Genomic DNA, 27,236 nt, shown 5'->3' on the forward strand with positions numbered 1-27,236 from the left:
CTTGTCTTCTAACTCAGTGCGAAGCTTCCCAGACAGCAGTCAACACCCCCTTTCCCTTGAGACAGGATCTCACTATGTAGCCCTGGCTGTCTGGAACTCCCTCTGTAGACCAGGCTGTCCTTGAACTCATAGGGCCCCATCTGCCTCTGCATCCCGAGTGCTGGGATTAATGGCGTGTGCCACTGTGCTTGGCCACCAGTTAATTCTAATCCAGAAACTTATTAAGGAGATGTATTTAGTACAGGACGTACTAAGGCAGAGTGTGGTTTTATTAAGACTGTGGCAAGTTAGAAATGGGCTATGTGACCAAAACAAAGTAAATTATAGGACAACTACAGAGAAACTGGCTACTAGATGCTTCATAGTGATTTTTTTTTGACATCTCAACAAATGCTTTATAATAATAAAGGAACAAGTCAAGGGCACAGCCAAGATCACACAAAACAGAGAGCAGCAGGAAAACCTCCAAATGCCAGGTAGGGTGTGCACTTCCTGTTATCCAAACGGAGAATGGAGGCTCCACCCCACTTGAACCGCAGGGAACACTGGAGACTCGCTCCCAGTTCTTTGCTTGTTTATCTTCAGCCTTGGGTGGACCTAGGAAGGTGAGCTCTAAGGAGACAGCATGGGGGGCTGGACCCTAGTGCAGTGGGCAGTTTTCTTGGGAGATGTACAGAGTCTACAGAACCTAAGGGACCTACCACGGTCTGTTGCCAAGCCTGGGTGGTTACTGATAAGCCCACACGCCTTGAGTCAAGTGAGGCTACCACAGATCAGGCTGTTTTCCTGGGTACAGTTTCTGGGGATGTGAACAGAAGCTGTGCTCTCAGCAGTGAGAAGCTGCCAGCAAGTGTCACTACCCTAGCCTTGGTCACTGAATAGCCACTGAGAACAGAGCCTGTGTTTGGGTCTGGGTTATTTGTATTTAAAAACAAAACAAAACTCTAATGTGTGACAGTCAGCACTAAAATTCCATAGCATCCTGAAAAAGCCCCTATCTTCCCTGAGATCATCATAAAAATATAGGCATCTGCCCAACTGTTGCAGATAGATCTAAAAATCATCACACTGATTGGTCGATTGATTGATGGACCGATTGTCCAGTGGGTAAGCACTGGTGTGGCTTCTAGCTCATTTGCAGACAGGTCCTTCTGGGATGACAATGGCAGAGTGAGCCAACACCAGTTCTCCTTGTCCTCTAGAGCTGACAGGGAAGCTGGGAAGCCATCTGGATCGTCACAGGCTACAGCTGGACCCAGAGGGAAACAAGTAGCTGTAACATCCCACCAGAGACCCCACCCCACTTCAGAAGCGTCTCTAGGTCCTAGAAAGTCCATTGACAAGCACAGGGGCTCTTTCAAAATTTAACTCCTTGGTGCTAATCAAGGACAAACTTTATGTGGAAAGTGATCACAGGATTGAAAGATGAGAAGCCAACTCTAGTCCCAGCTGTGCTGAGGCTGGGCAACTTCTGCATCCTGTGTCTCGGCTCTGAGTCACGACAACTAACCTTATGTGCGACACGGGACTAAAATAAAACAGGTCACACTTGCACAGCAGACACAGCGGCAGCCAGATATCTCCTTGGCAGGGGCGTGCCGCCTCCTCAGCTCTCCCTCCCGCTGTTGCTGCAGGCACAAGGTTTATTCCCATCTTCCTGAATACATTACACTCCCCTGCAGCTGTCTGTTTCCGGCCAGGACTCATCTCCCTTGACTTCAACACCCAGGCTACCCCTGTTCAGCACCTGCTGCCACAAAGTGACCACATTTTAGTGTCTCCACTGCCACGGATATGACGACCTCAGAGTGGGGCGGGTTCTGGGATGGCAGTCTGCCACATTTCTCTTGGGCCGCTCTTTCTTCACCCCACACCCCTGATGGCCCTTACCACCATCTCTGCAGTCACTCATGAGATGACTCTGTCCACCACTCTGCTCCGGAGCCACCCTTTTCCACTTAGGCGACAGACAGACCCCTGTTACATCACTGGTCATCCAAACCTTACCGAGGAGACATTTCTAAGTACATGTTCAGTGTCTGAATGTCCGGATGACTTCCACCTCCTTTGGCCTCATTCCTATGAGTGCCCTGCCAACTTGTGTCTCACTAGCACCTGCCCTTCCTGTCTGTTTCTCACTTGGGGCAGCACAGAGTCATGGACTGTGGGAAGAGCACACTCACAGATCGGGCCTCAGTCATGAGAGGTCTTTACAAACTGACGAGCAATGTTGAGGGATATACAGGGTAAGCAGCCAGTCTGAACTCTGGCGTCAGACAAACACGGGCTTGAATCTGGCTAGTAACTGCCCTGTGGTTTCGGGCCAGCTGTCTGAGCTCACTGAGGTCTGGTTTATTTCAATACCAAGTTTCACAACTAGCTAGACCCAACCACTGACTTGGGACTACTGCCATGGATCACCTCCCAGGAAGGTGCTCTTTTCATTCTAAGCTGTCCTGAGGGTGTTCTTGACTTTGAGAAAGAGTGGTGAACAACTGATCACAGCCTGGCTCACCACCTGCCTCACAAGGTCTGAGGACCAGGAACAAGTAGACCTGGGATACAGGAGGTAGGGCTTATAGCAAGCTGATGATGCCCACATCTTTCTGGCCTTGGAAAAAAAAAAAAATCAGCCAAGACCTCATGACCCTACAGCTTCCTTTGTGCTCCACAGTACTCCTCTTCCTTCAAATCCGGGAAAACCACAGGGCAGCCAGCAGCAAAGTTCCCCTTAGTGCTCCTGACCTTAGAAGCAACAGATCTCTGACAGCCCTTACCATTGGCCCTCCTACCCCTGGAAAGTCAGGTACCAACACCCTTTCCTGATCTGCTCTGTGGGATCCTGACTCAGTTTGGGAATGCTGCCCTAACCTCATAAAACCTTGCCATTCAGGGCTATCAGCCTGCTCAGATCAGTGAGCAACTACAGTGACTCTCCTGCCTCACACGCGGTGGGCTGTTCTTCATTCTTTACATCTTTCTTCACAGCCTGAGCTCAAGAGGAGCTTAGAGCAGAACTGCTAACTTCTCTTCAGCAAGGACCCTCTCTACGAGCCCTACTCACACTTGTGCTCCCCAGCCTTAGCCCAAGTGCGGCACAGAGTTCCTGTGACAATCTGCTTCCGCCTGATGGGAAGGAAGGCTGTCCCCATCCAAGCCCTTCTAATTCACATCTTGTCGGGGGAGGGCTCCCTGTGTCAGCTAGAATGCTGCCAAGTCCTCTGATGTCTTTCCCATAGGGGCCTTGAGTGCCTCTACTTAAAATCTCAATGACATCAGGCACCTGCAGCTGTGAAGAGTGGGCTTCCCAGCTTTGGTTGGGCACACTCCACGGGAACAGCCAGGCTTCTGGGGGACAGGTTAAAGACTTCTGTCCAATGCACTGAAAGAGAAAATCCCTTTGTGGCCTCAAAACTGTCAATATCTGACCAAGTTGATGGCTGATCTTGTAAATCTGTTGCCAATCTGGTCCATGCTTCCTCAGACTGGCCCAATGCCAGATGGCATAGTGCTGGGAACAGCAGCATTGGCTTCTGCTTGTTTATGCTGCCCACGTCCCTTCTTGGTCAGTGGGGTCAATTCCTACATAGTGTAGAAGCAGTTCCATCTATGCTGTGGAGCTCAAGATGCCCTGGACATGGCAACTTAGTAGAGCTCCTGCAAAACCAGATCCACTTCTGAACAGTTCCTGCTCTCCCCGACACCCACCCACCTCTGAATAGTCCCCGGACTCTTCATACACACACACACACACACACACACACACACACACACACACACCTCTGAATAGTCCCTGCACTCCTGACACACACACACACCTCTGAACAGTCCCTGCACTCCTGACACACACACACACACACACACACACACACACACACACACACACACCTCTGAACAGTCCCTGCACTCCTGACACACACACACACACCTCTGAACAGTCCCTGCACTCCTGACACACACACACACACATACACACACACACAGACACACACACACCCCTATCTCTGAACAGTTTCTGCACTCTTCCAAGCCCTTTCCTGAGTTCTTTTTATTACCCACCACTGCTTCTCTAGGCTGATTTCCTGTGTAACTAGATAACACATTCCTATGGGCAATGACTTTCTTTCCTCGATATGTATCAATCTCCTTAGAGTTTTTGGCAGAATGCTAAGCACACTGCATAATCTCAGCAGCCCACAAACCTGAGTCATGGAACTCAAAAACAGCAGCAGCTCCCACTCATTCCGAAGACTCCCCATCGCCCAGTGGGTAGAACTGTAACTGTGGCAGCTGCAGATGGGGACAGGGAAGGAGTCAGGCTCAGTGCTATTCTTCAGCTATGTCCTCAGGGTCTGTCTCGGCTCTTGGAGTGAGCCTCACTCTTCTCTGGGCACCCCAGAAATGCTTTCATGCTAAGAAACGTGGAAGAACAGAAACCTGGACCATCCCAAGAGGGAGCGCTGCAGAGGCTGGGCCACTGAAACTGAAGACCCCAGTTTCCTCCTTGCCTCAGGTGACCACCTGTGATGCCCACCTTTAACTGTTGACTTGTCCCACACCCGAGCCTCACCTTGAGCTGTGGTGAGAAACTGTCTAGATCAGGTGGGTCTGGGACAAGTCTGTGGGGGACCACCTTATCCTAAAAGCAGATGGTGCCACTCCCTGAATTTGGGTCCCAGATTGTATAAAGGAGAAGGGGCATCATGCACTCTCTGCTCTTGACCGGATGTGACCAGCTGCTTCAAGCCGCTGCTGCCTGACTTCCCTGAGATGAGAAGCTGTACCTGTAACTGTGAGATAATAAAGCCTTTACACCCTTAGCTGCTTTTGTCACGGTATTTTCTCACGGCCACAGAAAACGACCGCAGGACAACCGACCAATGCAGGGGCTAACTCATTAACCGCCCTAAACTATTCCACTCACCATCAGCACTTCCACATGTCAACATCGCATCCTTACTGCTGGGCACCCCGTGCACTCAGGACTGTCCAGACAGAGTCCCTTACCACACAGCTCGGGTTTGTAACCTCTCCAAACACCTTCCTCTGGTACCTCCTTCCATCCTCCAGGGCCTGCAGAGGTCTCTGCTGCCTTCTCCAATGCCCCATAGGATGTGGTGCCTCTATATCTTAACAGTGATGCTGTCCAGGCTGTCTTCATGCTTGGCACAAATGCACCAAGCTCATGTGCCCATGTGTGTTTGGTGGGCCAATGCCGGAATCACTACTGATTGATCACAAAGCTCTGTGTGCACAAAATCTTCAGCATTACCCTGGCTTCCAGGACGATGGCACCATCACACCAGAGACAATCTTTTTCCCACAGAGTGAGGACACAGAAAGAAGGTAACAAAATGGTACAAGTCCCACCATCCGAAGTCCACTAGAAACGCTGGCACACATCCCTGTGGCCAGCTCAGTATGCACAATAGCAAACAACCTGCAACACACAGAGGCACTGTGTAAAGACACACTGCATGCTGGTCACAAACGCCCACGACACAAGAAACAGCCCACAACACACACAGCTCCAACGGTGTCTTGGCAGGGCAGGGGTATGGGTGTTTTTAAAATTCCTTTTTGCTTACTTGTGTTTAATGAGCTATCCGCTAAAAATATAGTCCCTACACAAGAAAGGAAAATAAAACTCCTCTTGTTTTTGAGGAAAGAAAGGCAGTTTCTAAAGGGGGAAGGTATTTTAACACAGACAGATGAAGTCAACTAGCTATGGCACGGTGCATCCTCATTTTTCAATGGCCACAGTGACTGTGTTGTGCGGAGAACCTTGTAGGCTCGCTTACTGCAAATGATCCATTACAAAGACCACAGGAGGTGAACCCAGCAATTTCTTTGAAAACGAGGGTCAGTACATAATGGCTGCATCTTCAGAGCTGTGCGCAGTGTACAGAACCACACAGAGCCCCACCAAGAGCACTGCACTGAAGCTAGGACACAGGTTGCATACACATCTCCCCTAATGACTCAGAGCTAAAGGGCAGAGCCTGAAGCCTGGAGCTAATTTGATGGACAATGGGTGTTTATGATACTTGTAAAAATATTTTTCCTAAGTTAACATTCTCCTAAGCCAAATCAGACCACAAACCACATGCCCTGACATCCCTTCCCACAACCCAGTTGTATTCTATGTCGCCTGAGCTCCTCATACACAGTGCACACACACTAGTCATTCACAAATGCCAAATGGTCAGGAATCCGCGGTTTCCACTGTGATCCATGGACAGTCTCAGGAGCTCTGGTGTCCACTGCTGTACTGGCACCACCCTCGCCCCAGCAAACAGACAGACACTGAAAAGCTGTTACCATAGTGCACACAATTCAGCCCACAGCACCCAGGCCAGGAAATGACAGAGACACAGAGCAGAACAACCACAAAGAATGCACATATGAACACATCAAGGAACAACCGTCCAAGTCCAGACAAGAAACCTTACAACCAGTGAGAGAAAGCTATTCAAGGGAAGGCCACATTGAAGTCTAGGTCAAAGACATCTCCTCCCCACCCAAACCCAAACAACCAATTAAACACAAGACAAGCACGGCAGCAGGCAGCAGAGAGCAGGCAAGGCAGGAACTCTTGGAAGGGCCAGTCCAGGCTGAGGATACTGAGCTGTGGCTGTACCCCAAGAATGAAGAGTAAGTGTACAAATCCTCAAAAATCTCAATGGAACAGAGCAATGTACAAAAGGCTACCACAGGCTGACGGTCGGTCAGTCAGAGCAGCCCAAGATCTGTCTGAACATTCAACAGCAATGTACACACTAAAAGAACAAAGGGGATAATCAAACCTTAGCAATCACAGCTTTCCTCTGCCACCTCAACAGACGCAGGGAAAGTGTGTAACAAATTCCAGCATCAATCTGTGATGGCAAGGGAACTTTCCCACCAGACAGTGGCTAGCCACGGGACACCAACAGCTCGCTGTGCTTAACAACACGACACAAAATGTTTCTCCTTCACTGACCCTTAAGAGCAGAGCTTGGATGCCCAGCTCCACTGTTTCCATTTAATACTGTCCTAAAGGCACTAGACAGTTCAACAAAATATGAAAAAGAAATAAGAGATGCAAAAATTGGAAAGAAGAAGTAAAACTGTATGCACTCGCAGATGACATAACTGTATCTTATGGAGTCTGCAAAACAACTACAACAGTGCACAGCGAACACCTCTGTAAATAACCGGACACCGCCAGTCCAGGCAGGGCAGGCCAGAGGACAGCATGGTGAAGCCCAGGCCTGTGTCAAGCTCCCGCTCTGCTCTGGGAATCCCACCTGCGATCTGCCCCAGCAGATGAGTACGATCGCTGTTTGTACAGACTCCAGGCAAGTGAGGCACCAGGGGCACGTAGTCCAGCCACTGCTGTGACGCCCAAACTCCTGGGACTCAAGGTCAGTTCACCACCACACACGAGTGGGCGGGGAGCTGTCTCAAGGGGCAAAGCAACTGCTTTACACACACGAAGTCCTGAGTTTGGATCCCCCAGCACCCATATAAAAACCAGGTACAGCAGTGCCCATCTGTAACTCCTTTGCTGGGGAAGAGGAGACAGATCCCAGCTAGTCAACCGGAATGGGGAGCTCCAGTCAAGAACTGTCTCAAAGAATAAAGCGGAGAGTGACTAATGAATCCACTGAACACTGACTCTGGCTTTCCACGTGTGGGAAACACCCATCATACATGGGTGCTGTGGGACAATGGTCTTTTATCCTGTCTCTTGTATTATTTTTAATAAAATGCTGATTGGCCAGTAGCCAGGCAGGAAGTAGAGGTGGGGCAACGAAAATGCTGGGAAGAGAGAAACACAGTCTGCAGTTGGGAACCAGATGCAGAGGAAGCAAGATGTAGCTAATACAGACAAGAATTATGGGCTTGTATGTTATAAGAATTAATTAATAAGAAGCCTGAGCTACCAGGCCAATCAGTTTATGATTAATGTAGGACTCTGTGATTTCTTTGGGACTCTGTCAACACATGGGCATGTCCTTGCACGTGCAATGAGACCGACCTCCTGGGTGTGCAGGACACTGCTGACAGGAAGCTTCCTCTTCTGTACTTCAGCCCTCTCAGGGCACGTACTGGACCAGAACCAGACAAAGAAGCCACGGGCTCTCCTCAGCCTTCACATGACTTCAAATTATTGGTCTTTTATTTCTTCGGGCTAAGAAAACATTCCCCTGGACTCACCCAGACCAGACCACTCCACCCAAGAGCTCTGCACTTCCCACAATCACGGGTTATTAGTGCTTGATGGCACTAGGCACTTAAGGAACCCACAGGGGAAAAGGGAAGAAGAAAACTAACTACAAAGCACCCAGAGATGAGTGTTTCAAATAGGTATACTGCTGGGCGTGGTAGTAGCACACGCCTTCAAACCCAGCACGCAGCAGGCAGAGGCAGGAAGATCTATGTGAGGCCATGGCCCATCTGGTCTACACAGTAAGTTTCAGGTCAGACAGGGATATGAATATATACATGCCCTGTCTCAAAACAAAAAACGAATAACCAAAGCATGCTATGTTCATGGTCTGGACAACAATGACCCCCAGCCAAACAACAGCACAGTTTAGGTAAGAGCACTTTGAAAAAGATTTCTCTTCTATGTACACAGCGTTGCCTGCATGTGTGTCTGCAGGCCAGAATGGGGCGCCAGATCTCATTGTAGATGGTTAGGAGCCACTATGTGGCTTGGCTGCTGGGAATCGAACTCAGGATCCCTGGAAGAATAACCAGTGCTCTTAACTTCTGAGCCATCTCTCCAGCCCCTAAAATACTAAAACGAAATTTAAATACTTGCAGCTTCCCTAGTTAAAACAAAACGAAACAAGCAAGCCTTAAGTACATTGATGGAGACGGTGGCTCAGGCAGGACAGACAGATCCACAGCTCCCCTGCCATGACGGAAAAAGAACTTTGAACAGTACTGTACACAACATACAAAAACATTCTAAGCTGAAGCATAAACTTAAACAAAAGTTAAAGCTGTAAAACTTCTAGGGAAAAAGGTCAACAGCCCTGGAAGAGTCAGGCAAAGCCTTTTTAAGTGGGACACAGAATCACAAACCATAGAAGAAAAATCTGTGAGATCAGATCTCATCAGAATGAAAAGCTTCCCTTTGAAGGACTGCTTTGAAGACAAAAACACAAGGTACAGACTTTTCAAACTTGTTAACAATACAGGGCTCTGACTACTGACACCCAACACACTTGAAGACAAACACAATTTAAGAACTGGCCAGAGACTTGAAGGCACACCCATTTCCCTCAGGAACATAAGCCAACAGCACCGACACATGAAGGTGCTCCAGTCAATTTAAGTTCAAATCCTGACACCAGACGGTATATGTCCTCTGGAACCGCTGACTCAGAAAACGCAGGACACTAGGAGTGGACGCGGATCCAGAATGGTAGTCCCTCATACCTGCAAAGATGGTCCACATGATAGAAGCCAGCCTGGTAACTTCTTTTTTAGTATTAAACGCACACCCACCACTCCACCAGCCATCTCACACACAGGGGAAACAAACAGCATTTCCACATGTGACCACAGATGACTGACTGCTGTATAACAACCAAAATGACCCACCATCAGGTGAAGCAAACTGACACACAACAGGACCCCGCTTGTAGTAAGGAACGTAGCACCAGTACACCAAGTCTGTCAGAGTTTCAAAGAACCCACACAAACACACTTCCAAGGGTTCCACTTCCACGACATTCTGGAAAAGCCAACTCCAGCACATGGGAAGGCAGGCCCAAGGTGGCCTGGGCTTGGGGATCAGGAGGGGTGGGGTGAGATAAGAGCACTGTGGACCCACCCTGCTGGTAGCAGTGGTTCATGAAATCACAGTTAACTCCGGGTATTTTATTGACAGTCTCCTGGTAATGTTGATCTAAAACCATGCAAACAAATACGGGGAAATTATGGCATCTTCAGACAGATAGAATTTCCCCAGTAGATGTGCACCAGAGGTAAAGAGAAACGAGCTCAGACGGGAGCTCTGAGGGACAGGAAGGAATGTCAGGAGGTCTGCATGTGGTGGTGTAACCCAATGTTAATGCCGGAGGTAACAGCACTGAGTACAGACAAAGGCACGGAGACAAAGGGGATGTGTGCGCATCTGGCACAGGAATCAGCCGAGAGGCCAGCTTTCCCAGACATGTGACTGCAGTGACAGGCAGCTTGCCAGGCAACAGCTATGCTCAGGAGTCAGCCCTTAGTTAAACAGAAGTTGCCACCAGAAAGGTGGGTCAAGCGTTCAGGTGAGGCACAAGTTCTGTCTCACTGTGGCTGACTGTGCTCTGCCTGGCAGCTATATTCAATGAGAAATCTTGGCTCCCAGCACACCTGGTTTCCTTAGGACCAAAACTCTGAGCTGGGCAGAAATGAAGTCAGTGCCACAGAGAGACTGACAGGCACGGTGCTGAGGCCCCTCTGTGAAGAAAAAGGAAGCGGTGCATGTTGTATGCAGGTGCCCCATGGCAGCCTCTGAGTCCTGACATCCTTTCTCCAAGACTCATCTGTGATGTTGCTGCACAGCTGAGTTTCTTTCTGAGCTCGCCCATCAGAACAAACCATGGAACTCCTTGTAGGCAGAGGTGTTGCCTTGACAGGAGTGTGAGTAAAAGGTGCCAGGCTCAGGTGACCACCTGGAGATGAGGCGAGGGGCAGGTGACTGGATGTGTGGGTGAGGGCTCGGGTTGGCAGGCGGAGATCCAGTTTTCTGCCTGTTAGTGTTCCAACTCTCTGTGCAGGCCCTGGGCATTTGTTCTCCCGATCCAGTGAGGCTACTCAGAGGATCATGTCCTGACCATGCTGACCAAGGGCCGATTTCTCAGGGACTGGTGATCCATGCATGCTGATCAACTGCTGACTGTTCACTATAAACAGCTGTTATAACTACACCGGAAAGAAACATACTTTTAAAACCAAGCCTGTATCTTTTAATGCTTACCTTTTAAAACTATCCGTATTATGAGTCTACCCGGGCAGTCATGGTCCCCACGCCTGTCCTAATTGAGGATGCTGAGGGAAGGGTATGGCATGGCTCAGATGCCCACTGCAGCAGACTGCTAGGCACACCCACTCTGCAGTTCCATTTTCTTGGCTCTTGAAAGGTGGATGACAAAATTTGCCCTCAAAGGGCCCTTTAGGAAGGTGATATAGCCGGGTGGTGGTGGTACACGCCTTTAATTCCAGCACTAAGGAGTCAGGCAGATCTGGTTCAAGGCCACCCCATCTATGGAGTGAGTTCCAGGATGGCCAGGACTGACTACTTGAACAAGCAAACAAACAAACATAACAACAAAAAACCTCCAACAAGAAAAGGGAAGGGGATAATATACAAAGCCCTCCACACAGGACTGGGCATATAGGGGTGCTCAGCAAGTGCTATTTTAGAATGTGATGAAAGCTACGTGGTTTCAAATCCAGAATCAAGTCCACGCTAGGGCAGCGGGCACCTGGAGGTAGATGGTCCTGCAGCCTCTGAAGCAGCAGGAGCACCAGCGGCAGCTGTGCTGCTCCAGACATGCCCGTTAGCTCTTTAGAGTACGTGTTTACACAATCGATGCTAATCATGAATAATTTTTTGTACACTTTGTGCCTCTAGTGATCAGAATACTAACTAACCGCCTCTTGGAGCAGGTTCAACATCTGTAGGATCCCTGGAGCTTTCCGAGAACCCTAATATTTCCAGCACTGTTTAAGCGTTTCATTACTTTGTTTCAGAGCTGAAAAATGTCCCTTAATTTGCAAGCATGGATCTTATTGCCACTCTCTCAAAGGATTCGGAATATAAATATGCATTGCAGCAGCAACAGGCATATTCATCAGGCGATAGGTGAGCAAGGATAATTAGAAGCACGGAGGGGGCTCAAGGGAGTTCGCTCTTCCTCCCAGACACAGCAGACACTGGAAAACAGATACCTTCCCTAGCTTTAAGATACTAAAGGTAACGAAACACCCACATGAGGCGTGTGGCACCTGCAGGTAATTGCTAAGGCTACCTTGGTGTCTTGAGGAACCGTATCTGGAGCATAGCAATAAGGCAACCTCTGAAAACTGACCCTGGTCCCCACCATATCCACCCAGCAAGTCCACAGTGCGGAGCTCAGTCCCTTCTCTAGTGACAACAAAGACAGATAACAACACAACTCAGGGTGGGTTTCTAACTGGCTGACAGCAGAAGTATTGTCAGACCCAATCTCACGAAGATGGAAAGAAAACCAGGTGGCAACAACCACACCCCGGTGCCGGGGCGCAGCTCCATGGTATGGTGTACATGAGGTCCTAGCTTCCACCCCCCACAGCAAATGAGAAAGAACAAGCCAGTCGGCTTCCTAAGAGCACCAAAGGCCGGCGGGACTTCAGGGCTCTCACCTGCAGTGGCTGCTACGATTCTCATGGGCCACAGCTGAAAGCTCAGTGAAATGCTTCCCCCCGGGGAGGCCTGTGCACAACACCGGTGGTGGGTGTGAGAAAGAAGTAGGAGTGGCAGGCAGGACACATGGACAAAGGACATGTGTGCCAGGAGAGATGTCCATTCCCCTTGGGGATCTTTTTTTTTTTTTTTTTTTGGTTTTTCGAGACAGGGTTTCTCTGTAGCTTTGGTGCCTGTCCTGGAACTAGCTCTTGTAGACCAGGCTGGCCTCGAACTCACAGAGATCCGCCTGCCTCTGCCTCCCGAGTGCTGGGATTAAAGGCGTGCGCCACCACCGCCCGGCTCCCTTGGGGATCTTTTATCACGAGGAAACAAATGCCTGTGTTCTCAGCCCATCTGTGCAGACTCGTCATACTGGCTGGGTGGACCAGAACCAAAGTCACTCATAGTGTGACACAGGTGTGATTAGCAGAAAGGCTTCCACATGGTGAGCCAAACGAAAGAATAAGACTGTATACAAACGAATGTTTAGAATCCTTGAAAAGCCAGAACAATCAATTGCAGCTCTAACTGAAGCCCCGCTAATGTTGTGCTTATGTGCAGCTACAAGTCTGCTAGCATCTGTTTATCCCGGTAAGCTCTCGTAACTCCAGATCCTCACACCCTGCCTCGCTAGGGCTCACTGGGGTTTCCTTAGAGCACTGACGCTCAGGGCTTTCCTCTCCAGTCTCTCACTAATCCACAGAGCTCAGGATTTTGTTCAGAATAATGAGCAGCTACGGAGAAAATGGACTGGAATCAAGGAACTGAACAGACAGCCACCACTGTTTGCTCTGATAACTGTAACTGAAACAGTCTAGCCCACCAATTAATTCGGATCCAAGGTCAGCACACACAAGAACTCACAGGAGGCTTCCAAGCTCTGCACCAAGGCCACACTGTCCCTGGAGAAAGCACAAGGGGTAGACGCTGTACCATAACCACCCAGGAGGAGTCCATCAGCCCGAGTCAAAATGATGATGGATTCCCTGTCAGCTTTAATGCAAATGAGATTTGGAAAACTCAGAGCTCCAACTCTCTGCGAAAGACTAGCCACAGTGAGCAGGGGCACGTGACCATGTATGTCACCCAGCCAATTACACAAACCTCACCCAGCAACTCCCCTGACAGCTTTGTCAATATCGAGCAAATGTTTTTATTAAAATCTCTCAACTACTCAAAAATTTATATATTTTGAAATATTCCATGATTCTCAAACCATCAGCTATTTATACATTTTTTAAGAGAACACTCATGCTGCCTGGGTGGGGAGGCTGGGCTTTTGCTCCTTGGGGTTTTTGAGTGAGCCAGGAAGGCAGCTGGGGTGAACACGCATCTCTGGATACACCGCACAAGCCCATCTGCTGCTCGTACCTGGATGAGAGGGCTCTGAGGCGACAGGAGTCATGGGTACTTCGAAACAGACCTGAACCAATTTAAGTGCTGACCATGCAACAGAGAAGCAAGTAACTATTCTATGATCACTTCATTTCAACAAAGTTTTAAAGAGACAGAATATTAAAGGGCTTTTTAAATGTTCTGGGGCTCTGGAGCCAACCTGGCTCAGCTGGCACTGTGTTGTGGCGCGTGCAAGCCTGGCCCGCAGAGACTGTCCTTCCTGTGGAGCTGGAGCTGGGGAGTGGACCAAGCACAGTGGAGCCTGCTCAGGCTCTCAGCATTGGGATAAAGGATCTTGGCTCTTGGGCCCTACTTCCAGAAAAGTGTCCCTGGGCTCCTGTGCCAGGGCATGCTGCCCAGTGGCATGCTGGTGACAAGTACACTCTTGGAGACTCACCCTCAGACAACAGGTCCCAACATTCTGCCTGTACAGCTTGTGTGCAGATGCATGATAAAGCAAGGGGCCATGACCCATGGGAAACCAGCAGGCTGTGGCCTCCAGGATAACCATGAAGACACTCGCTTCTTAGAGCACCGTGTCCAGCAGCAACAGCAGCAGGAGAGCAGTTCCCACTGACAGCATGTCCTAGGGCCCCATGGCCTCGTGTCCTTCCACTCTGTGCTACATCTCCCCTTATCTTTCACATCCTGAAGAAAGGGTGTTCTATGGCTTGGATATGCCGAGAGTGCATCCTCCAAAGTTTCAAGGAGTGACCTCAGCCCCTGTGCAGACCAGGGGGCCGCTGGAGGGGTTAAGGATTAGATGAGGTCAGGGGAAGAAGACACAAACAGTCACCATACACATACTCACCCCATCTTATCATGTCAATCACTGCATTGCCTAGGACTCTTCTAGCAAGACCTCAGCAGATGTGGCTCCATGACCTTGTATCTCCATAATGGTAAGCTAACAAAACCTCTTTTCTTTCTATGTTCTGCTCTGTGGCAGTGTGTGTTGTAGTGGTGTAGAGCCCATGGCCTTGTCCATGCTAGGGAAGTGCCTGACCACCGAGCTGTGCCTCCAGTCTCCATAGTACTACTATATGTTAGAAACTTCAAAATGGCCTAATACAGGATGTAAGCCTGTACACAAATTAAAACATAGGGACAAAAACAAAAGCCTGGTTCTGCTCTACACCCTGCTGCGTGGTTGCAGACAGCTCTGTTTTGCTGCCTGTTCACGGTGGGAGGGCAGTCAGAGGCTGTGACTATGGAGAGCTAGGCCAAAGCTTGAGTTCTGTGAAAACTCAGAGGCGCATAAGCGCAGCGCTGGCATCAAGTGGACCAGCAAGGAGGGTGGGATGGACTAGGAGGAGGTAGAGCGCCACACAGGTACAGGCACTGCACAGAAACTGGGGAAGTTTTGAGGAGACGTCAAGATACTAACAGAGAGGATGAAATGAGGATTGTGCAGGACCACTCAGAGCAACGTGTTTCAATTTGTCTGAAATCAAACCTTCTTACAATACTGTAACATAATAGAAAAAAAGTCTAAAACTTTCTTTAAAATGGCAGCATCCCTCAAGCAAAGGTGAAAAACACATCATCTCAGAACTCGATTGAATGTAGCCGGTGAGTTCTGGGGCTCTGCATCAGGTTTTCTCTGAGGGTGGTGTAATTCTCAAGTTTGTAATTTGTCCTGGCATAAAAATAAAAATATGATTCACCCATTCACACTCAATTTAACCCTTGTCAAGCTACAAGGGAGAGCAGCGATATGGTTTCGAGTGGCAAATGTTGCTTTGTGTCCGTTTCAACTGAAATAGACTGCTCTTTGTGACTCAGACCCAAGCCAACACCTTAACCACGGCACAATGACGACTGCAACACTAAGACTGTTAAATCAACCTCAGCACGTTCTCTGCCACGCAGTCTTCTCGGAAACCAGCATTTCTGCTTTTAAACTTCACAACTAGAGCTGCATTCCCAAGCTCTCAACACTGCATGGTGGAGTCCCGTGTTCTCTCGCCACCGCTCCTCCCAGACTCATTCAGAAACATGCCCACCCTAGTGACAACACACTACATCTTCCTTAACTCAACAAACAAACAAACAAACTAACGGCCAGGTGGTGGTAGCGCACGCCTTTAATCACTTTAATCATAGCACAGTTGGTCTACAGAGCAAGTTCCAGGACAGGCTCCAAAGCTACACAGAGAAACCCTGTGTGAAAAACAACCAACCAACCAACCAAACAAACAACCAAACAAAAAACCCAAGTGCTGGAGAGATGTCTCAGTGGTTAAAAGCACTTGCTGCTCTTCCAGAGGACCTGAGGTTTGCTCATAGCACCCACAGGGCACATATACATATATGCAAGAACTACACACAAAAAAACAAATAAACAAACACCACACCTAGTCTTTGGCATCAACTTTTAATCACGGCTGACCCTGCTGGTTGGGAAAAGCAGAAGTGCGAGGGTGTGAGGTCCCATCTGGGAAAGTGATGTCTGGTAGAAGCGCTGGTCTTTTCTTCCTGGGCGGAAGGATGCCCACCACTGCTTGCCAGTCCTCAATGGCAAGTTCTAATAGTGAATAGGAAATGACTTGCCCATGAAGCGGAAGAAACCACTTCTCTCAGCCCTTGATCTTCCCTGGGTGCTGTTTCTTGTCTGGTCATTTTGTTCACAGTGGTTGCCAACTCTATGGCCCCAGAGATTCTGGGCAGTACCCTCCTAGTGCACTGCTACCTGACCCCACATTTACATTAACTCCATTGGTGTGTGTGTTACATACCTAAATGACTTCCTTTGGTGTGAAGTCTATGGCTTTAACATACGAAGGCATCTCTGGGGCCACGGGCAGGACACTTCCTTATTAGTCCCTCGGGTGTTCTCCACAGTCCTCACCTACTTCCTCCCATCCCACAGGTCTGTGTTTTACAGAATGCCACTCTTGGAGACTTGATGGAGGAGGGTCATCTGTCTATGTGTTACTCTCATTGGTTAATAAAGAAACTGCCTTGGCCCTCTGATAGGACAGAAAATTAGGTAGGTGGAGTAAACAGAAGAGGATGATGGGTAGAAGGCAGTGAGGCAGATGCGATGAAGCTCCGACCAGAGACGGATGTAGGCTAGAATTCTTCCCGGTAAGCCACCACCTTGTGGTGCTACACAGATTATTAGAAATGGGTTAAGCAAGATATGAGAGTTAGCCAAGAAGAGGCTAGATATAATGGGCCAGGCAGTGTTTAAAAGAATACAATTTTTGTGTTGTTATTTCGAGTGTAAAGCTAGCCGTGCGGGATGTAAAGTAGGCCTGCTAGCCTCATCACTACAGAGACTGGCTTCTGCAACCACCTGTGCTGTGTGAGTCACATCTTCTCTTTTCCTGCTGACAGCAGTTTCTGGTCCTCATGTAACTCCATGTGGATTATTCTGTAGGTTTCATTTTTCCTTTCGTTTTCAAAAAATATTTATTTTATTTTATGTGCATATGTGTGTGCCTGCTTGTTTGTATGTGCACCACACGCGAGCAGGAGCCTGTGGAGGTCAAAATAAGGCATCTGATCCCCTGGAACTGGAGTTACAGACACTTGTGAGCTGCCTTATGAATGCTGGGAAACAAACCTGGGTCCTCTGCAGGAGCAGCAAGTGCTCTTAACCACTGAGCCATAGCTCGAGCCTCGGGTTTCACTTCTCAAGAGTGAAGTCCCAGGAACACAGTGGCTGTGTCACAGGTCACTGACGTCCGCGGGGTCACACCATCCTTCCTGTACACCAGCCCTGGCAAGAGGTCTAGCATGACTTTGAGGCCCCAGAAACGACCTGAGCCAAGGGTGGGGACACACCATGAAGACTTTCCGGGGAGAGCATAACCTGTCTCCCACAGTCCGAGAAAGGGACAACTGAACTTTGTGGAGATCATGTGAACCAGCATTGCCCAGCCCTTGTCTGTTGCCCTGCTCCTTGGTCTGAGCAGCAGCATCACTGTGGTCCCTGATGACAAGTATTTAACATTTGTGAGCAGTAAGAACACACAGACAGAAAGGGGTGTGTGCGCACGGGTCACCATCCATCTGTGGGTTCCATCACCACTTACAGAGCTAAGAAAATCAGCAAATGTGCTCCTAGGTCACATTCTTACACACGAATCAGGTAAGGAAGCCAGCACAGTTTGTCATACCATAATTGAGAAGGCACGGGTGACACCAGAGGCTCTACCTCTTTCTACTGCGTCTGTACCAGGCCAACTGACCTGTGTCTGGCTAAGGGCAGCTTGCTTAACTCCTAAATGAAGCACCACCACCCAGACCTACTGTCTACCAACAGCCCCACTCTGCCGTGCACTGTGCTTTGGTTTCCAAACTGCTCTGTTAAGACTCAGCCCTGCTTGGCAAGGGATTTCTGAACCTCCCATGTGCCCTGCTGGCAGCCACTACTTTTCCATGTCATCCACTGTGAATGGATATACCCTTAAGCTTAGATGGCAATTCAAAACCCAAAAGGAAACACTAGCCTCAAATTGCATGTAGTGGTCTTCGTTGTATTTTGATGACTATTAGTGAGGTATAGATGTATTTTACATGCTGCATTTTTTGCAATAAAAATATATACACTCTGTAATTTTTATATATGGAAAGAGTCAGAATTCCATGGTATTGTTGCTCCTTCTCCTGTTTCAAGTTACCCTTGTATGTGGGATTCTCTCTGTATGCTCTGAATATGTTTTATTACCATTAGTTAATAAAGAAGCTGCTTTGGCCCATGGCAGGGGAGAATATAGCCAGGCTGGAAGAGATATATATAGAGAGAGTAGGTGGAGTCAAAGAGATGCCATATAGTTGCCAAAGGAGAGAGAGACACTGGAACCTTACACGTAAATCACGGTCTTGTGGCAATACACAAATTAATAGAAATGGGTTAATTTAAGATGTAAGAGTTAGCCAGGAATATGCTTGAGCCATTGGCCAAACAGTGTTCTAATTAATACAGTTTCTGTGTGATTATTCGGGTCTGGGTGGCTGGGAGACAAGTGAGCAGTCTCTGCTTACAACTTTGCTGTTCAGCTGAAGTAGCTGTTTTTCTTCTTTACTGGACAATGCTGGGGAATCAAGCCCAGGGCCTTGTGTCCACTGACTATTGAAGTAGGACCGGCGGGCTGCGTCCCCGGCACCCGGCCGCCCCCACGGCTAGCTTTACCCGAAATAATTACACGGAAACTGTATTCTTTTAAACACCGCTTGGCCCATTTCTATCTAGCCTCTTCTAGGCTAGCTCTCGCACCTGGACTAGCCCATTTCTTATAATCTGCTGCAGCTCCTAGCCATGTGGGCGGCCGGGTGCCGGGAACGCAGCCCTGCCGCTCTTATTTCAACAGAGTGGCACCCTACGTGATGGACTAAATCCTCTTAAAAACCTGAGAGGGCTTAAAAATAAGGGAGAAAGAATTTAATACAGATTTTTGCTGTTTGTTGGTGACATGCTGTAGAGAGGTTTCCTGATTCGACAACAGCAGCAGAAAAAAAAGCTGTGTCATTTTAAACTGCGGCTTCTTGGGACTGTGCCGCCAGTGCAAACTCTGGCTTTAAAGCATTTCAATGGATTTTATGGGACTGGATGTTTGTGTTCCCGCTTGGGAGCTTGGGATAGGAAGGAGACTGCTCTCAGCGCTCCCTGCCTGCACCTGGGCAGACGGCAGAATCAGGCTTAGGCAGGCAGAAGAGCATGGCGGAATAGACATGTTTTCAGACTGCGCAGTGCTCTGCGTATCAGATTTGGTTGTAACTTGGATAAAAAGAGTTTCTATGCTGCACGCTCAGTCTCAAAATTAAACTGCTGAGTGTGACTCCAATGTGGACTTGCTGTGTGCCTGGAACTGTGCTCAGCTCAGGGGCACCAATGGATCTGAGGCAGGAGCAGCTGCTCCTTGCTGAACTGTGCTGACCTCAGGCAGGAACTGCCGTAATTACCATAATAATAGCGCACTTAAGGTTTAGACTCAGCAGGAAACAGACGGTACCATATTACCCCTATGTGGCGCAACTTAAGTTTTTAAGAAGTGCTTAACATTTTAAGAAATGCTCCTGGATAATAAAAAAAAATGTTACAGACTCACAATAAAACAGATTCAGACATAAAAGACCACATTGTTGGATGAGTGTACATAGGCTTGAGAGAGAGAAGAAAACAATATAGAGAATAAAGTTAATGGTTTTAAAAAAAAAGGTAAAGTCTTTAAAGAGACAGAGTACAGATAGTTGTAGATTAAAAGAAATAAAGAAAAATAAGCCACGTAAAAATGGAAAATTCACAGAGAGTCTGGATTATGTACATTGTGTTTTCTTTAAAATTTTTGACTATGAAGGAGCTAAGTACAGAGAGACATTTCATTACATGGGCTACCAAGCTAAACCAGAATGGATATAAGGGTATTATGGCTTCAGAATTTGGGTCTAAGGATATGATGCTTTGGAAAGGGTCTTCTTTTGTTTTCACAGAGGACCAGACCCTGTGGATTTCTTCTATCCCAATTTGGTATGATAGACCACGACCTCCCGAAAAGTTGCTGTGAACATCTTCAGAAAATTGCTTCGCTCAACTGCCAACTGAGATGAAACTAGCACACAGGTTATACCATGAAAGACCTAATTAACGACGTCCCCATTCAGCAGGAAGCAGTTTGGAGAGAAAAAACTGCGCCCATGTTCCCAAAATATTGTTTATAAATGTTCTTTTACATTTAAAGGGGGAAATGATATAGGTATGAATAATTTGCATTGGTATGGATTTTAAGGTCAATTTTGTTATATGTATATGTATTTCTGATCTTGAATAAGGTGTTGTGATTGTGTAGTTCATTTTTAAAATGTATAATTAGGAAATATAGGTTGTTGATGAATAATCATAAATAATAGTCAAGTTTGTAGTCATGTTACTTAGATTTTCTATATATATAGAGATATATTTCAGATAGGCATTCTTCATATCTTTCAAAGACTGCAGAATATGGCATTTAATGTTTTAATAACTTAGGACTTTTCATGACAATGAGACATATCTGCTCCTGGCGGCACCAATCTACTTCAAGAGGAAGATGGGCATCGAAGAGGATCCTTATGGAGTTTGATAGCCATTTGGGCAAGAAACTGCTCTTGCCTGGACTGATGCATAAACTGGACACAAAACACCCGCAGAGAGAGGACTGCTAAACTTGCCTAAAGGTGAGATGGTCTTTCGGGGTTCCTGACTCATGAAAGAGTCTGCGAGACATTCTGCAGAACACAGCAGAAAGTGACTGAACTGTCTTTGGAATTTCTTGCTTGATGAAAATGTCTGCTGGATACTATGTGCCTGAAGGCTGAAGATGGATGCCCCAAGGGTACAAAAGAACTTTGGGTGACTGTCCAGGCAGCGAGATGTCTCTGTCATTTCTAGAGTTTGAAGTTTCTTAGTTCTTGTTTACTTAGGTAATATTATATCCTTCTGGAGTCTTTGATGGAGTTGAAGAATGAATAGATAGTTATAGTTTTCCTTAGTTATGATAGAAGATAAAATAGATATAAATATTGTAACTGTGATTCTTGCTTAATAACTGTTTTGCTATATGTAATTTTACTATGTTAAAGTTAAAGCCTTTCTTTTTTGTTTAAACAGAAAAAGGGGAAATGATGAAGGAGGGTCATCTTTCTATCTGTTGATTTCATTGGTTAAGCAATAAAAAAACTGCTTGGCCCTCATAGGTTAAAAAATTAGGTAGGCGGAGTAAACAGAACATAAGGCTGGGAGAAAGAAGTTGAGTCAGTGAGTCGCCATGATTCTCCCACTCCAGGCAGAAGCAGGTTAAGATCATTCCTGGTAAGCCAGCTCGTGGGCTAAACAGATTATTAGAAATGGGCTAGTCCAGGTGCGAGAGTTAGCCGAGAAAAGGCTAGATATAATGGGCCAAGTGGTGTTTAAAAGAATACAGTTTCCGTGTAATTATTTTGGGTAAAGCTAGCCGTGCAGAGCTGGGTGGGAACGCAGCCCACCGCAGCTCCTAGCCATGTGGGCGGCCAGGTGCCGGGGACGCAGCCCTGCCGCTCTTATTACTACAACTGTGTCCACACCCTCAACCCCAAGTCTCATGCTTCTTCATGCCTTTGTGCCCAGTGTTTATGACACATGGAAAACAAATCCGACTGCAGTTTTCACTTACTATGGCATGGGAGGTGGGTGCCAGTGGTGTGCATGCAGCTCTGCCCTGGGCAGGGTCTGGAGTGGGTGCCCTCACGTGCATGGAAAGCACTTTCCTAGGGAGACTCACGGAGGACACTTGCTTTTCTCATTACCTTAACAAATTCGGGCCTTGGATATTTTCATACACATACTCCTGTGTATCCCAACTTGGAAAAACATTCATCTAGTAATTTTGGAAAATGTGGGGTTCCAAAACCTCCCCAAGTTTTTCATACTTCTGATAGAGGTCGGGATGAGTAGAGAGGAGTCAAACACAGGCCAAGGTTAGAGGCATGAGATACTACTATTTCAGAAGCAGAGAAATCAGAACAGGAGAGAGACATACTTCTCAGTGACCTTAGCAGGCTTTGAGCAAGAGAGAATACAGGTTCTCACACTGTGAACACCCTGGCTGTTTCTGGAATGGGTTTGCCCGCGACAGTAACTTGGCTGGAGGTAAGACACAGCACACTGAAGACCAACCTGAAGTTAAAGGCAACGAGGTCAGAGTGGAACTAGAGTCTAGCTGTTTCAGACAGACCGTGTGGGCAGCCCTGTGTTCTGGATCATCACAGTCTGCAGTATTTTAAACATTCACAGGAAGAGAGCTTCTTATCATTTCTTTTAATATGGCCCCATGCTAGTACCTCTAACACCAAGCCCTTGTGTAACTATCATGAGCAGAGCTTCAATCAGAGAACAAAGGACAGATCCACATGAAAGGGGAGAACCCCACACTGACGTGAGGACTTCTGAGGACACGAGCAGGAAGAGGAAGACACGCACACCCAGGAAGCCAACAGGGCTCAAATCTTACTTACTTTTCTATCAAATCCAGTGTGACTCCAGGCACCAGACTAACACACTTCTGCATGCAAAACCTGCAGAGAAAGGAGAGGACAAGAGAGGCATGAATGGAACCCTGAATATGAGAACCGTCCAGTGGTAAAAATCACGTTTAAACAAATACAGATCAGGCATCTTTTAGGTTTAAGAAGCAAGCCTCAGCTGGCTGTGGTGGCTCACACCTTAAATCCTAACACTCAGGAAGCAGAGGAAGGTGGATCTCTGTGAGTTTGAGGCCAGCCTGGTTTACAGAGCGAGTTACAGGACAACCAGAGCTACACAGAGAAACCTCGTCAAAAGAAGCAAGCCTCACTGCCAGTCTGCCAAGGCTGTAGGACTACAGAACAGCATCTGGAACCAGCAGCAGGAGAAAAGGGGCGGCAGCAGTCAATGGAGCCTTGTCCCTGGAGAGTAGCGAGGAGCTGAGACTCAGAGCAAGGCTTCAGCTAAGAACTGCTGGAGTGGGCTGGACTCCCCCACCCTGCTTTTCTTCCTTCTTAAAAGAGTGAGGGGGCGGGGAGTAGTGCTGGGGAGTGGATGCATGGCTTCAAGGCACACAAACGCTGCTTACAGAAGACAAAGGAACATGGATTCAATTATACCATTTTAATCATCAAAAGTCAAAGGAGCCAGAGCTGAGAGACTTCTCATCTGTGGACGAATCCACCCTCAGAAAGCAAGAATGGAAGTGGCAGGGCTTTGTCTAATTTGTGTGTGCTGACAGAAGGCAAGAAGCCATCTTTTTCCCCTCCTGTTAGAGCTATAGAGCACATAGCGGAACAGGATCAATGACAGCACTGAAGAAAAAGGCAGCTGAGTGTTTTCAGTGGGAGAAATGTAAAACGCCTGAACTGTCTATGTTTAAGACTAGAGCTTCGAAAGCTGCAGCAGGAACACAGCACACGAGACGGCCCCAGTCCAGGATGACTCCACTTACAATTTTCAGTGCATTCTGCAGACTTGCTTCCAACTCTGACACACTGACAACGGCCCACATGCTTGTGCTACAGGCCACTCACTACTTCTCTCACGCAGGAGTTAAGACAGTCTGCAGTTTGTGCCTATTTTCCATTTATGATGTCTGCACCTTGCACGGGCTCACCAGGTCATTTGTGAAATGTATGTACACATATCACCAATATTCAATGTGCTCAGTACAAAGATCAGGCCACAACTGGGAGACAAGGAAGAAAACCCTTTATGGGTGAGAGGACTGAAGAACAGAAAGATACAAAAACAGGAAGACAAGATAACAGACAGACTGTATGTGCCAAGTAAATGGCTCCTGCCCAGGACACGGAACACAGCTGCCCAGCCACGCTCTCTGCCTCAAGAAACAAGGCTCAACTCAAGCAGTGGGAGAAAATTTGTGTTTTGGTAGAGCTGTTGCAGTCAGTGTTTTGCGAATCAAAGAGTAAAACAAATAAACCTGGGGTCACATTTCTCTGACAGTAGGGACAGCCCCTTTGAGTATACGGAGCTAGAATGCCGAATCTAGTTAGGCTGGTGGCTGGGCCCTGAGTAGCTAGATCCTTCTGCCGACCTAACAAGAGCTCTGCTCAGCCCCCTCTATAGACACCTTATATCCTTAGAGTCAGCACAGATGCACACAGCTCCAACAGCGCCTCTCTCCTGCTGGGTGAGCATGACCAACAGCTCCAACAGCGTCTCTGGGTGAGCATGAGCAACAGCTCCGACAGCGTCTCTGGGTGAGCATGAGCAACAGCTCCAACAGCGTCTCTGGGTGAGCATAACCAACAGCTCCAACAGCATCTCTGGGTGAGCATGACCAACAGCTCCGACAGCGCCTCTGGGTGAGCATGACCAACAGCTCCAACAGTGTCTCTCTCCTGCTGGGTGACCATGACCAACAACAGAGGACACATTTTGGGGTCTGAGCCCTAGTGAGCTGCACTCCTCATTGTTTTGTCTTCTCATCCATAATGGATTTATTGACTGGGATGTCTGGAGCCCAGCTAATAGATCCAGTAATGACAGGATCATTTGTATCCAACTAATTCTTTTGTCAAAAGCAATAATAAATTCCAGATAAAATATTAAAAACAACCACTTGATAATTCCAAAGAACAAAGACAAGAGAAACTGGAAGTGCTATAACCGTGGCAAAGGATGAGTCACCTGTTGGGCTGCACATTCACACAACAGATGGGGACAGCGGGGGCCGTCTCCCTTGGGTGAGGATCAGAGATCAGCACTGAAGGCTGCCAGGAAATTGCAAGCAATCACCTCAGACTGGAGGAAGCCAAAGCTTTCTCTAGCACTAGCTGACTCATGAACTCCTGACAGGATGTGAGTGCAAAGATCCCTGTGGCAACATGAGGCTGGACGTATTAATTGGGGTGAGCAGCGTCTCTTGCCCCAAGAAGGCAGAGCAAGGCCACGCTTCACCAATTCGAGGCCCTGAGAAGCCCCGGGGCTTTTGACGAACACCCAGAGGGATCCTGCCTGAGTCACAAACTGTATTCCAGGATCAAGAGTGACACTCTGGAACTAGGAACACAGCCAAAGAGGTCAGCCCCACAAACAAGCTGCTGGGGAGCTCAGCCCAATCCTCCTGCCTACTCCCACCCAACTGAGCTGGCGCTGCTCACAGGTAGGGAGCAGAAGCAGCACTTTGCACTTCCAAAATGGGTAGCATAAAGTCACAGCCAGAGAAAACATCAGCTCGCTGCACCAGGACTAACACTGGTCTCACCTTTCATACTACTGGCTTCTATGGGAGGGTGTTCCTAGATAATGAGGGCCAAGAAGAAACAAAATGACTCAGTGCTGGGGATGGTGGCGCACACCTTTAATCTCAGCACCTAGGAGTCAGAGGCAGGCAGATCTCTGTGAGTATGAGGCCAGTCTAGTCTACATACCAAATTCCAGGACAGCCAGGGCTACATAGAAAGACTACCTTAAAAAAAAAAAAAGACTCAAACAATCCATAAAACTGGCCGGGTGTGGTGACTCAAGTTTGTAAACCAAAGACTTGGGAGGCTGAGGCAGGAAGATCATTTCAAGTTCAAGACCAGCCTGGGCTACAGAGTGAAAGCCTGTCTAAAATATTAAATGAAATAAAATAGGCAAGTAGTTGAAGTTGCTCCGTGTTCTCTATTGGAGGCTGCCACTCTGCCCTGTGATTGTACCTCTCACCATGAGCTAAGAGGCATCACCTACTCCGTAGATGGAGGACACCAGGGCGAAGAGTCTGAGGACAGCGGGCCACAGCGGCAGGTACCTGACGTTCCAGCTGTTGCTCAGGAGCTCAAAGCCAGCCTGGGCACCATAGTGAGGTAAATTTCAACAAGGAAACCAAACCAAGCCAAACCAAAAAACAACAGAGAAAATATTGAAAACAACAAATAGGGAGGTTGTCAGAAACTGACCACTTTCAAAGAGAAAAGCAGAATAAGCAGGAGGCAGGAGGGGCATGGAGGCACGTATGTTTAGCTTACTGAAGTAAAGTAACTTAGAACCAGAATTTTATACCCAGCCAAACGGACATTTAAATGTGCGGGCAGAAATGATCTCAGCTCAGCTCCAGAAGAAGAGTGGTCATCAAGGGGTATGTGGAAGCCAGCTGTGGATGATACTGAGTTAAGAGGGCAGCAGTGAAAGACACACAGGAAGTGTACTGACACAAACCTGTGAGGTGTGTTGTCTTCAAAAGAAAAATAAACACAAACAAAAGTAAAACGTCTGCTGAAGCCCAAACTGTTAAGCCAGCACACCAGCTGAGCGGACTCCTCTGTTTTGGACGAGGCGGTGACACAAATCAGACTAAGATCCACGGCAGCACCTACACAGCAGCCAGAAACTGCGCTGTTTATCCCGCCTTCCAGGAATGGCCAGAGGAGACACCGCTTCCCCCAGCAGGCCAGCTGCAGCCTGCCACCAACAATCAGGTTCCAGCCGCTTTAATCCTTGCACCAGAAGTGACCTGAGGCTAACCAATCCCTTTTCTATTTTCTACCTCACAAGGAACTGGGATTCATTTTCGGTCTTTGTTTCTGCTACTGCAGCTCTCCTTTGTCTATAAAACCCTTCCCCAATTCCACTCACAGAAATACTGTTACAAAAATGAGGCAAATGGAAAAACAGGATAATCTGGGGGGCATGAGCAGGGAAAGGGGCTCCTCACTTTAAGTCCAGTTGAAGGCACTCACCAACAGAGCAGCAAAGCTCCAGCACCATTGCCAGCTGCTGAGGCCGGTCCCCGCAGCAGCTGCAAACCTGACATTTGCGAAGACTAGAAAGCCCACTTATGAGGAAAGGACAGCACTAAGCACCTGTGCAACCCTAGTGGCTCCCGATTCCACCTTGTTAGGTTAGAATTCCATGCAAGGCATTACCAAACTGCCCTACATATCAAATAAAAGAGAAGGGAAACAA

The 27,236-nt window shown here is 47.9% G+C and overlaps 1 protein-coding gene across 3 annotated transcripts in view; it reads right to left on the bottom strand.

Moving 5' to 3' along the window:
• Rptor (regulatory associated protein of MTOR complex 1) overlaps positions 1-27,236 on the bottom strand; it is a 309,261-nt gene that overhangs the window by 103,547 nt on the left and 178,478 nt on the right. For all 3 annotated transcript variants that reach the window (XM_041635818.1, XM_041635817.1, XM_041635819.1), the window contains one exon: positions 22,814-22,873. In XM_041635818.1, the coding sequence (XP_041491752.1) occupies positions 22,814-22,873 (60 nt within the window). The remainder of the gene's footprint in view (positions 1-22,813; positions 22,874-27,236) is intronic.

The sequence above is a fragment of the Microtus oregoni genome, unplaced genomic scaffold (assembly GCF_018167655.1).
Source record: "Microtus oregoni isolate MIOR12 unplaced genomic scaffold, Mior012 000048F_ref0000485, whole genome shotgun sequence".
NCBI classification, from domain to species: Eukaryota; Metazoa; Chordata; class Mammalia; order Rodentia; family Cricetidae; genus Microtus; species Microtus oregoni.